The 13,002-nt window shown below is 46.1% G+C and overlaps 1 protein-coding gene across 10 annotated transcripts in view; it reads left to right on the top strand.

The window, feature by feature from the left end:
* Positions 1–13,002, top strand: part of Sorbs1 (sorbin and SH3 domain containing 1) — a 135,142-nt gene that overhangs the window by 39,228 nt on the left and 82,912 nt on the right. For 5 of the 10 annotated variants that reach the window (XM_038334285.1, XM_038334276.1, XM_038334267.1 and 2 more), the window contains exons 6-8: positions 742–1,107; positions 4,045–4,186; positions 7,885–7,914. In XM_038334285.1, the coding sequence (XP_038190213.1) occupies positions 742–1,107; positions 4,045–4,186; positions 7,885–7,914 (538 nt within the window). The remainder of the gene's footprint in view (positions 1–741; positions 1,108–4,044; positions 4,187–7,884; positions 7,915–13,002) is intronic. The other 5 variants (XM_038334239.1, XM_038334315.1, XM_038334303.1 and 2 more) reach the window with 2 other exon arrangements.

Here is a 13,002-nt window from a genome sequence, read left to right as displayed (position 1 = left end):
TGTTCCCAGATGCAGTGAGACCTCCCGTGCTAGGCCCCCAGGTTACCTCTGATCTCGAAAACCAGAAGAACAAAGAAACTTACCTTTTGCAGCCGCGTTATCCAGCCAAGGCAAGAAACTAGGAATGTTTGTGTGTCTTCTATGCTGTCTCTTTCAAAACCAGTTCTCGTGGCTCCCTTGTTCTCTGGGCTTCCCTACCGTCCCTCTCCTTGTTAGTGCTACAGTGCTTGAATCCTGAATTCTTCGCTTTAAACTGCCCAGCGTAGCCTCTTCTGTCTCCCTTTCTCTTGTCTGTAAATGTCTCAGGATGCCAGAGCGTGGAATTCATAGACTAGTGATGTGGTAAGATCGAGCGTTTGTGTCCTATGAGAAGGTGCTAAAGAAGCTGTATTTACTCCTAAGCTTGCAGGCTATGTGGCCGTTTAGTGGCATTAGACACTGCCTGCTTGCCTGCCTGCATATTCTGTTGTTTGCTCTCTTTCTCCCTCATAAAGTGTTAAAAGGATTCAAAAATAGATGGATGGAAAGTGAACTTGGATGGGGCTCCCTCTGTGTCATAGAGTGTCAGGAGGCCAGCTGGCTAGCACTGACTAGCACTGACTGTCTCATGTACTCTGCGGAAAGGGCACTGATTAAATATTTCTCAAAGTGCATCACTGCATGTCCGTGCGCAACTGTTTAAATGTGGAATTCCTGCCTCTCTGCAGTCCCCTTCGCGTAACGACCCCTTATTTCCCACAGGACGCCACCTCCTCCAGCCAAGCCTCGTCTGAGGTAATAGTTGTCCCTCTCTACCTGGTTAATACTGACAGAGGGCAAGAAGGCACTGCCACTACTCCGGCATCTCTGGGGCCACTTGGCTGCGTCCACACTATCCCGGCGACCACCCCTGCTGCCTCACCTTTGACCTTCCCGACACTAGATGATTTCATTCCCCCTCATCTGCAGAGGCGGCCCCACCACAGCCAACCAGCCAGTGCTTGTGGCTCCCTCCCCCCTGCTAGCCAGAGGCCACCACCCTCACCACCACCTCCGCTGGTCCCTCCCATACCGGAGGACCTCCACAGAGGCTTGGAGCCTGACCTCCCGGGAGCTGTCTCAAGTACCGTAAGCTTGCTGGACCCCCTTCCCCACGGCTTCCTGAATGTCTGCTCCTGACAGTAAAACCCTCCCTTTCTCACTGAAGTACTAAGTTCTGAGGAGGCCTTGGCCACTGTGCTTGTGTGATGGCTGGCCCTGTGTTTGCTGTCTCTGAGTGCATGCCTCCCCGTACATCCTGTGGGCCACCTGTGACTGCTCTTGACTTTGAAGAACCTTCTCTGCTCTATTGCAAGTGCACATCTTCCTGATGGAACTTTGTCTTTCCTTTGAGAAGCACCTGTGGCCTTTACTCAGACCTAACAGAGATGGCATTGAAGGCTAAGGAAAGCTGCAGGGTCCTGTGGAGAGCCATAGGCAGGTGTGGAAATGATGGAGCGAGAGGTTGTGAATGAGGAACAGTTTCCCTCTGGGCTGATTCCATAAGTGAGCTCTCTTTTTAACAGAAGTACAGAGATGGGGGGAGAGGTTTAATTGAGTAAATGGATTGAAAACCTGTGTATCAAGACCTTCTCTTACAAGACAGATAATTACTAGGGTCCCTGAGGAAGAGGTCACTGTGGTTTTGGCGACAATAATTGTGGGAAGTTAGAAGGTCTTGATAGTTCAGTGTGAGTCTCTTCACAGCTGGCCCAGCTGCTTCTGGCATAGTATGTCTCCTTCCCTAGGAGCCCAGGATGAGAGAATCTGAATGTATGGCGTCATAAAGTGTAACGTGAAGACACTCATGGGCCATATGGTTCAGTGGGGTTGAATAGTCACAGTTCCCATGATAGGAACTCATGGTTTATTTCAGCATAGGTGAAGTATCTGGTTACTGTTGGCTGCATTGCTGAGGACTAGTGAATGAAGAAGTTAAAGTAACTGGTTAGTTAGTGATGGCTTCATCCCTACCGGGTTCTAAGCAATTAGGTTCCACAGGTCCATTTACAACAAGCCAGGGCTCCTGGTCTTAAATGGTCTGGAGGAGAGGGTAGAATACATCTGCTCTCTAGGCTAGAGAAGTCAAGTTTATATATCATGGATTTGGAAGGTCTGGGAAGGGGTTGGGGCCAGGGCCTCTCACTTGGTTGCAAGTATCTAAAGGGTTTTGATGTTGAGGCCATAAACACCACTTACCGATGTACAATGAGCTGAGTATTTGCTGATTGAGCTAAACATTTACTAGCATCCTTTGTTGGAGCAAGGATGCTCACAAAACTAGCTTAAATGGCTTGTTAAGCTGAATCAAGTCAGAGAACAGGAAGGGAAGTTCTTATTTGGCTCAGTAGGGAAATTGTAATGAAGTGTTAGGTACAAGGAAGCTTAGAACTATGACATCATGGGCTGGACCTCTTCTCAGATCTCCAGATACAGCCCAGGGCAGTTAGACCAGGACCAGGGCAACTGTAACCAAGAGTTTGGCTCTTCTGCTTGAGCTTTGGAGCTCATCTTTGCTGCAGACTGATGTATTCCTCTCCTCCTAGGTGAATTTGAAGGCATTCTGCTTTTAGGATGTACTGATATCTTGCTAGATATCTTGCTAGTGTGTTTCTCTGTGCAGCAAGCAGAGTGAGTCTTAGCAGAGTGTACTCAGATATTGCTATAAGCCATCCTGGTATGTACTCTGCTTCTGAGCTCATAGAAGTTCCCTATCCAGGGAATATCTAAAAGAAAGCCCAACTGACAAAGCCCCTACTGTGTGTCAAGAGCTGTCCAGGGTGCTGAAACACACACCTCTCCTGATGAACCTGCATTCTATTGCCACAAAGCTTAGCCCACACACTCCTTGCTGCTAGATAGCTCCTGTCACTCACACAGTATTTTTCTGAGCACCTGCTACTTGCAGGGTATTGTGTTGCATGGTGGCAGAAGAGGGAGGCACGGGGTCCTTGTCTTGCAGATGTATATGCAGTAGCTGTCTCTGAGCTTAATTTTTTTTAAAAAAATAGCTACCAATATCTTGTCCTTAAAGACCTTTAAGAATGCCATCTTGCCAAGCATAGTGATGCATGCCTAGAGGCAAGTGAATCTCCGAATTTGATGCCAACCTGGTCTACTTAGAAAATTTCAAGCTAGCCTGGGCTATGTAGTGAGAGCCTGTCTTTAACAAAAGAAAAAGGGAAAAGAACGCCATCCTGGGGCTGAGGATATAGAGTGTTTGCCTAGGACAGGCTCAGCCCTAGGTTAAGTCCCCAGAACTAGGTCATGAGGATTGCCATCTTTGCTTTAAGATTTGAAAGATACAAAATAAAAACTTTGCAGAATCTATAAGTGTGGTAGAGGAAACAAAAGGCTGTAATTATCCCCATCATCAGATTATCAAAGTGTTGGTAATTTGTTGATATTGCTGGGGGTAGTCTCAAGTTTTTAAAGTCAAGATTCTCCCATGTCTTGGTTCAAAGAAATTCTGTTATTTTGATGCTCAGTGAAGAAACATCCCAGCAGGGTAGGATCCTCCTCAGATCTCAGAAGCCAAAGCTGCTGAATTTGCTCAGTGATTCTGAAGTTCATAATAACTTTCCTGAGAATCATTATAAAGGGGTTCCTCTGTTCACTCAATGATTTGTCTGACATCTCTCTATAGGGTGCCTTAACTTCCCTGACTTTTCCCACTTAACCAGTTCTCGTTCTTGGATCGCATTTGGAATTGCATGAGTTTTGCATGTTGTTCTATTTTGATTTGAATTTGCTTTTTAGTAACCAGATTGATACACAACTATTACTAGGTGAAAACAATGGATGATACTGAGACTTTGAGCAACATTTACTTACCTTCTCTTCCCCTTACTAATACCTACAAGGAGAATTAATTTCCAGATTAAACTTCTAACTGGAATTGACTCATTGGTTACATTTTTTTGTTTATAATCGATGTCTTTGTAGAGGTTTTTATTCCTTCTTCTTACAGAGTCTTAATTCTAGATATCTTGTGTTCACTCTTCTTTCTAATATTTTGTTTTTCAGGGCAGTCCTTTATTAAATGAAGTTTCTTCTTCCCATATTGAAACTGATTCCCAAGCCTTCCTTCCAGCAAGCAAACCGTCATCTGCCTACCCCTCCACCACAATCGTCAACCCCACCATTGTGCTCTTGCAGCACAATCGAGGTAAGGCAGTCTCTTGCAGGGTGTAGTCTGCACCTCTTCCCAACCCCGCCCCAGGCCATCCGTCCCAGCTCTTGTAGGACCCACAAGATTGATCAATCCTAGACAGAGGCCCCTGGTCTGGAATGATGTCAGGTATCTGTGAGACTGGGCTAGTTCAAGTTCATTGCTGTGCCTTCGTCTTGTGTGTTTATCTGCAGACAGTTCATGTGCAAAAATGAAAGGGTGTGTCTCTTGGTTCTTCGCTGTATGATTTGTGATGGTGCTTTGCCTCAAATGTGCCTGCAATATGTCTTTTAATTGCTGTCATAAAAGGACTGAGTCGTTCAAAGCAGTCAGTTTCTAGAAAGTGTAGTTTTCAATACCAAGTTTCAAAAGAGGAAACAGTGAATAGATGATTGTCTACAGTGCAGAGCATGTTTTTGTGCCTCTGTAACAGAGGCTCCTAGGCTGTCTTCTGGTTATTGGCTAGTCCTCTTCTCACAGCAGACTCTGTGGTAAGTGGCCATTCAGTGGCTATCTCCGTGATGGAGACTCATGTCTGTCTGCACTGCTTCCATCCACATGGCCCAGACAGCTCTGCTTAGGGGTTCTGACTGGGTCCTATTGTCTCTCTTGCTATTCCAGTTAGTCCTGCTGCATCTCTGAAGGGGCCTCAGGGTCAATAAAAACCTAAGAGCTTTGAAGTAGTCATAATATATTTTTACCTTTCTGCTTTCAAATTCAGGCAATGGTTCTAAATCCCAACTTTTCCACTTTGGAGTTGCATAGAGGAATAAACTTTGAGTTTATAAAAGTCCTTTTGCCACATGACATGGGACATTTTGAGGCCATCTCCCCGGAGAGGGCTCTTCTGCGTGGAACCCAGGGAACAGTGTATCCTGGTTTCAATCTTCTCTTGTCACCTTCCCCACCCACATCATAGTGTCCTCCCCTTCCTGCCTCTCCCTTAGAGAAGATGGGGCTGAAATCTAATTTCCATTGCTTTCCATACTGAAGAGAGGTTTCTCTTTCCTGCTTCTCACTGGGAAAGTCGATGCGTAAAGCATTTGTTCTCAGATATGTTCTCTCAAATCTGAAATGGTTGCGTTAGTGGTTTCAGTTCTTTTTCTGTCTGTCTGTCTGTCTTTTTTTTTTTTTTTTTTTTTTTTTTTTTTTTTTTTTTTTTTTTTTTTTTTTTTTTTTTTTTTTTTTTGCGCTGTGTGGTCCCAGTGTTCTTTCAAAGAACAGAGGAGTGCTCCATCTAAGTGTCCATTCTCCTTCTAGCCTTGCCGCCCTCCCTGGCAGCTCCTCTCTTTGCCAGTGTCTGTCATGTAGAACAAAGAAAAATGCAGGAAAAAGCAAAAGCCTCTCTGTGAACTCCTTCATGACTCACTGTTCTAAAAAGCAAGTTGGTTCCCAGAAAGAAAGACACTTTCTTAAAAATCGGGATTTATTCCCAAGGCAACTTGGTTTTTGGGAAATGCCAAGCGTAATGTCAGCTGCTTTTGCCAAGTCCCTCTGACAACACCTACAGGGACGTTTTCAGGCACCAAAATGCCTGAGTTCCCTCTTTGTTTCTTCCTTGAATAAGTGAAATTTTCTTATTCATCAAAAAGGACTTTTGGTTCCTGCCTTTATTTTGACCAAGTCCTGTTTTGGGTTCAAAAATGAGAATTGTCCTTCAGAAAAACATGCGGGTAACGGTGCTACGGGCGGATGGATCTTCTTTACACTAGTGAGTGGTTTCCCGTAAAGAGAAACCATGGGTTCATCCCAGGTAAGGCAGGAGAGGTAGGGAAGTGGGAAGGAAACGCCACCAGTGGGGTCTGGAGCTAATGTATTTGGTACTGCTTTGGAATGTACCCAGCCTAGCGTCTCTGCTTCTCCTCACAGAAGAACAGATTCTTAACTATTGCAAGGTTTCCTAATGAGTGATAACTTTATTCTATATCTGAAATTCTACTTTAGTCATCCTTTTAAAAAATTCCATTTCTTTTTTCTGTCTAGACTGTCACAGAGCACAGTTTGGCAATGATCCTGTCTCCCCTAGCCAGCCTCCTTGCCACTAGGGACAAACAGGCGCTGGGCCTCTGGCCTGACTCTGGTGGCTGTGAACAGCATGGTCCCTTTTCCACCCTTTCTTGATCTTCCACGCCGGTGTGTGCAGGACTGACTTACCCACAGTCAGCGAATCAGGGATTCGACTCAGGAAACCCGAATGAAAGAGGCACATGGTCCCCTGCTCAGGACCTTTCTGCCTCTACTGTGTGTTGGATCATGAGAGTCTAGTTAACTTGCAATTCAGATCCAGGAATTCTGGGGATGGGATAGAACAAGGTTTCAGAGTTATAGAAAGTCTGCAGGCAGGCCATTGTGCTTGGCAATGGACCACCTTGGAAAGCAAGACCTTTATGGATCCCAGGCAGGTCTGTGACAGGAACGGTCAGAGGATCCCTCAGGGCTGGTGACTGAAATATAGGTACCACTATCTGCGATAGTCCTGTGAGCGAACAGCCGTCACAAACCTTGATGTTAGGAGCGACAAGGAAGACCCTGCTGGCACCTCACAGAACAGAATGTGTCACCCATAAATCCCTTTAGATACCATAGCACTGTGACATCACAGATCAGGAAACTGAGGCCACGTGGTTACTTGATTGATCGTTGTCACATTGCAAGTCGCCCTCCCAGCTGAGCTTGACACTCACCTAGGCTCTAGTGCAGCCAGTGTGAGTCCCTTGCTCAAAGCTTAGGTGGACAGGTGTCACGTCCACTGGCCTTGAGCTCCCACACTGCTCTGTTTACTTCTTCCCCATACTAATTCTAGCATCAGAATAGGAATGCGGCCATGGGATAGGAAAATGGCGTGCATGAGCCAACCAGTATGGTCTATTTTTATCTCTCTGCTTGATATTTGGCAGCTGTAGAAGGTAAAGGTTACTTGTGTGCTTATCGAATAGTGAGTGCACACAGGATGCAGCCAACGAGACCTTGGGCTCCCCTCCACATGATTACCTAGGAGGGTGAGCAACTGCATGAAGGATGGTTGGGGGGGTGGTCACGAGGGTTGGAAAGAGCTGGAGTCTGTAAGCTGGAGGTTTTAGTTCTAGAACCAGATGGTCTTAAGTGTTATCTTGAGTAATCTAACCCCCTTGGCCCCTAGCTAATGCTGATTATTTTTAGAATTTCTTTATTACCCTGGAGCGGGCAGATGTTTGGTGACTAAGCCACAGTGCTAAGGACGTTCATTGAGGAAAATAGCTGTACCTAACAGCCAGAGCTGTTGCTAAGATTTCAAGTGCTAGATAAAAAAGCTCTTACAACAAGGCTGTCATTTGGCAAGCTCAGGAGATGGCACTTGTCATGTCTGATCCTTAATATATTTACCGAAAAGTACCAAGTCTGGGATGTTACGAGGTCTGTGTGAACCCAGAGTGGTTGGAAGGGTCATGAGTGATGAGATCACCTTGAGACAAGAAGGGACTCCTAAAACACTTCGGTGGGCCCAGGTCCTGGTTCAGATCTGTAGGTCGGGGAGCTGGGGAACATCTCACTACGTCAATGACCGCTGCCTCAGCTGGGCTGTGTGTTTTAACACCCAAGCCTAGAAAACGGCAAGGACCAGAGTGTGAGGTCCTAATTAGTTATGCTGGGACTTCTCTGCCTTACCGGGTGCTGGATAAATATCACTCACATTGTGTTCTTTTCTTTCATCACAGAACAGCAAAAACGACTCAGTAGTCTTTCAGGTAGGTGAGCCATCTGTTTATTTACCTGCTATCTTCAGATCCTGTCCAGCCAGCGTCCAATCAGCACAGTCTTCTGAATTTCCCTTGTGTTGATTGATGGGCCACAGGGATAATACAAACAGGAGTAGTTTCTGTACCCTGGAGCAGACAGATCCATGAACCACAGTAGTAAACGTGCCTTGTGGAACTGTGAGATGCACCCAGGTAGCCAGATCAGACTGGCACAGTCCAGTGGAAGGTCTCTCAAAAGCACTCTGTTGCTCTGTCTCTCTCTGAGATGAATCAGGGGCTGGGAAATGTGGGAAGTTCTTTCCTTTCTGAATAATAATAATAAAAAAAAATCCTGCCAGTAGATGGATGGCCCCGGGTGACAAGTCTAAATGAACACTTCCAGACCCACACAGTGCTCAAAGCTGCCACTTGAACTTAAGCCCGTATCAGTATCTCCTGGAAAACTCATTGGGACTCAATTCAAGAGGGTAGATTTAATAGACAAGGGTAGCAGATCCCAAGCAGATGACGCTTCCTTCCTTGCGGCTATACCTTTAAGTAGAGTAATCACCAAGGTCCCTGATGGTGGAGTGGACCGCAAATACAGTCAGTTGTCAGGGCTCCTTCCTAAGAGGGTATGCAGGATGAGACGGTGCCAAGACAGGGAGGCTGAGATCCTGGAGAAACCCAGGGATGGAGGTATTCAACCATTTCCTGCTGGTTCCAACCCCGTTTTTCACACTCTCGTTCTCTTCTGTGAAGGAGGAAAGTGGCCATGTCTGCCAGATTGTTGGGAAGCTTATGGGACATTCTGCTAATGGGCGACTTTGCCCCAAGCTTTGTGCTAAGTGCTTAGTAGACATGAAGCGCTGTCGTCTGCGGGTGCTCGCATTGACTCTGGTCTGTATTGAGTTCTACTCTTGGGCCTGGTGCAGAGGCAGGCTCTGGGGCTGCCAAAGGGAGCTGTGCTGCCAATCAGCAGCTAATGGTGTGGCTGATGGCTTAGTACTGTCCTTTGCTTGCGGTCTCCTTGGGAGGAGCTAATGAAGGCAGTTGTTTCGCCATCCAGACAGAGCCAGTGTGTACACAGGGCACATGGAGCAAAGGCTTATGAGCTCTAGCATAAGAACCTCTGATCCAGTAAGTAAGTAAGCTACGTGGTTTCTGCATGACTTTAGCATACCGCAGCTCTCGTGATTTGGGCAGAGCCTGACTGGGGAGGACATGAGGTTCTCACACCCTCTCAACTTTATCAGGACTTGGCTACAGGACCAGAACAAACTGTGGTTAATCTCGAGGTGCCCTTCACAGCCCTTCCTTGAACCACCAGATTCCAGCACACTTTATTCCACTGGCCAGTCCAGGTGACCGTGGGTGGAAAACACACACCACACACACACACACACGAGTGGGGGAGAGAAAGACATCTCCTATCTATGGTAGCTTGGAAGGATTGTTGAAATTGATGGAAAAAGCATCTAGCTATATGTTGAGAGACCCAGAGTGTAGAAGGAGCGGTGGGCTGCGTTCCCGCCCAGCTCCCACATGCCTGGCTAGCTTATGCCCTGAAATAATTACACGGAAACGTATTCTTTTAAGCACTGCCTGGCCCATTAGTTTCAGCCTGTTATTGGCTAATTCTCACATCTTGCTTTAACCCATATTTAGTAATCTGTGTAGCACTATGAGGTGGTGGTTTACCAGGAAGATTCTATCCTGCTTCCATCTCGGAGAGGAAAGCTATGGCATCTGCCTGAGGCGTCTGCCTGACTCTGCTTTCTTTCTCCCACAATTCTGTTCTGTCTACTCCACTTACCTAATTTTCTGTCCTATCAGGCCAAGCAGTTTTCTTTATTAATTAACCAATGAGAGTAACACATAGACAGATGACCCTCCTCCATCACCCAGAGGTTTTTTTGTTTGTTTTTCTCCCCTCATAGTACTGTTTGCCCCTGGGTAAATGACATCACCTCTTGTACCACAGTTTCCTCATGTGAGAAATGGGGTGCTAATTCTCACTCCTGCCTTCAGAGGCTGCCACATTCATGGGTGGCTTCTCCATGATGCCGGCAGGCTTAGCACTTGATGCCCTGGGTTTCCTCAAGTTTGAGAGCAGATCCACCGGTCTCCAGGAGCTTCCTGGAGTGGCATTCTCTAGCTTCGAGAGAATTCATCTACCTACCAACTGTAGGCCTGAAACTCAGTACTGCCAGCCTCCTTCCCTTCAGCACAGTCTTAGTGAACATCTGTGGGGCTCAGCAGTCAATGGAAGAGTATTCAGCTTTTTATTGATGTTACCAAGTACTTGGCAGAACACCTCAAGGGAGGAAAGTTGTTGGTTGCTGGTGGTTTTTAGTAGATTCAGCTGTCATGACAGGGAGGGCCTGGAGGAGCTGTTCACACCCTGGTGGAGAGGAAGCAGAGAGAAGCAGCAACAGAAGGGGGCCAGGACAAGATGATGGCCCCAGTGAGATGATTCCCCCAACCAGGCTTCAGCTTCACAACCTCCCAATAGTAAATCTTGAATTCATAGATAGATTAAACCACAGATTGGACAGAATCCTCACAATTTAATCATCTTTGAAAATGCCTTCATTGGCATATCCAGGGATGTACTTCACTAATATTACTCCATTCAACTTGGCAGTCAAGAGGAACCATTGTGGAGAGTTATCTGGGAATGGAGCCTTGGTGGTGTTGGCCTTGTGTGATTTGTGGTCCCCTTGGTTAAAGGCTGCAGATACTAACACCGAGTATAGAGAGACCATTGTCCTTCCCCCAGGGGAATATAAGCATTGCTTTAGACTGTCACAAAGCTTTGGATATACAGAAAATCTGTCCCACCTCCTCCTGAGAGAGACCCCATTTGAGGTTGTCATTATCATTTGTTTACTGATTCAAAACTTTTTTTAAAAAAGATTTATTTTTATTTTATGTGCATGAGTGTTTGCATGCATTGAATGTATGAATACCATGTGTGTGCCTAGGGCCCATGGAGTCTAAAAGAGGGCAATGAATCTCTTGGAACTGGAGTTAAAGGTGGTTGTGAGCTATCCATGTGGATGCTGGGAAACACCTCAGTTCTCCGCAAGACTAGCACGTGCTCTTAACCACTGAGCTGTCTCTTTATTCCCCAGCTCAAGGCTTTTTGAAGCGTATTGTAAAACCAGAAAGAAACGCTCAGAATATGATGTAAGGGATTAGAAGTTATACTGTTAATTTCAGAGGGTTGCCTTGACCTGTGTTGCTTTAGGGTTTTGCTGTATCAAGTAACATTTTTTTCTTTAGGGTCTGAGCCTTCTGTGTGTCAGAATCCCATGATATTAAGCTTCTAAAGTTTAAATAAGGGGGGGGGGGGCACACACTGATTTTTATAGATCAAAGTAACTGGAAAATAGCATTTTTAAAAAAGATTTACTTGGCCTTGAACACATGTCTATGAACATCATCTCATAGTGTCTACCTACCAAGCAAGGTGGAGTTTGAATCAGCTCACTGGTCCCTTTTTTATTTCACTTGAGAAAGGCCTTTCCAGGCGGGAGGAGAATGTTAGGAGACCCAAGTCAAGGGTAGACTGGTAACTCAGAATCCTCTTACATTTGGAGTTTTCTTTGGCCTTGCATTGGAATTTCCTGAGAAATTCCAGAAATCCTAGGAAGACAGTTTGACTTGGCCTCCTTGGAGGTTTGTGGTAATGGTATGGGGATTGGGTTGTCTAAGCCCTCCTTATTGACAAGTAAGTTTAGAAATCATTCTGCCCTCATAGATGGAGCAAGGCCTTAAGAAGCTTGTCTGAGGTCAGGGGAGAGTGACTCTGTTGAGTAGACCGAGCATGAGAAAACTGAGCATGCGAGCTACACTGTTCCCACCCCCTCAGCCGCTTCTTCATACATGGACACCTCTGACTTTGTCACAGCTTTGCATGGAACCTCATATCCCACCTTCCTACCAGAGGACACTTGTTCCCCAGCCAGCGCTTTCCACTTCTCAGTCAGGGTGTGACTACTAATTAGCGGAGGGTTGGGGGAGAGCCCTGTTTTAGTCTTCCCTGATAAGACTTCAGCCCTGCTTGGCTTAAGCCCCTTTGCCGTCCACCTGTTTCCATCGGACACAGTTCTTCCTCTGTGTTGAGTTCACCCCTGCTTCTTTGTCACGCGTGTCCCTTTCTCTGCAATCTGGCGCCTGTGCCTGTTGGCCTCCTGATACCGCTCTCGCAGAGTTCTTGTCCCTCTCCTATTGCTCGGATGTCTCCCACACAGTCTTGGGGATTCTCTGCTTCTCTGCCTGTTTCTTTCATATTTTTCAGTGTGTGACTTCAGCCCTGGGCTCTGCTTGCTTACTTCCTTCTACCATAAAGATCTGCCATCATCTTTGTGCTGGTAGCTGTAAAACTCCATCCTGCCAAGGCATGCCAGCTGGGTCCTGCAGCATCTCCTGGATGCCTCTAAGGCCTAATTAATTAATTAACTAATTAATTAATTAAAAGCCATGACTTTTTCTTGTCTTATTGAAGAGTGTAGTGCAATGCCAGGCGCCTAATTAAGTTGGAATAGTTCAAGATGGCACACAGTTGATGCTGCTGCTCCTTCTGCTAGGAACATCTTCCACTTCCTTTTCATCTGGTTGACTCCTCTTAGAGAAGTTGGCTCTGAAACTAAATTCTGCAACTAAGCTGGGTGCTGATTTCCTCTGTCGGCCCTCACTACTCAGATTCTCATTGCTGGAGAGTATAAGCCCCCTAAGAGTCTGAGAGGTTCACCTTCATGTCTGCATGCAGAATACTAGGCATAGCACCTGGAAGGTGCTTAGGGAACACCTCCAGTAGCTGGATAGTCTGGCTTGGAAAAACAGACAGTAACTAGTGGACCATGTAATCTGTGGACCATTCCTGGTTTGTTTGTTGGCTCTCTGTAAGTTCCAGTCGTAAACCAGGTTAAATAAACTGTAATGAGCTCCCAGCAATGCCTAGCTGTCTGAGCACTTTGCCTTACAGCATCTTTGTGAGCTTGCCAATGGAAATGTCATTCCCATATTTTTTGAATGAGAAAACTAAGGCATGGGAACATTAAATGAGGAGACTTAAGTGACTTCCAATAT

The sequence above is a fragment of the Arvicola amphibius genome, chromosome 1 (genome assembly GCF_903992535.2).
Source record: "Arvicola amphibius chromosome 1, mArvAmp1.2, whole genome shotgun sequence".
In the NCBI taxonomy this organism is placed as follows: Eukaryota; Metazoa; Chordata; class Mammalia; order Rodentia; family Cricetidae; genus Arvicola; species Arvicola amphibius.
This window is presented reverse-complemented; position numbering and strand designations above follow the sequence as displayed.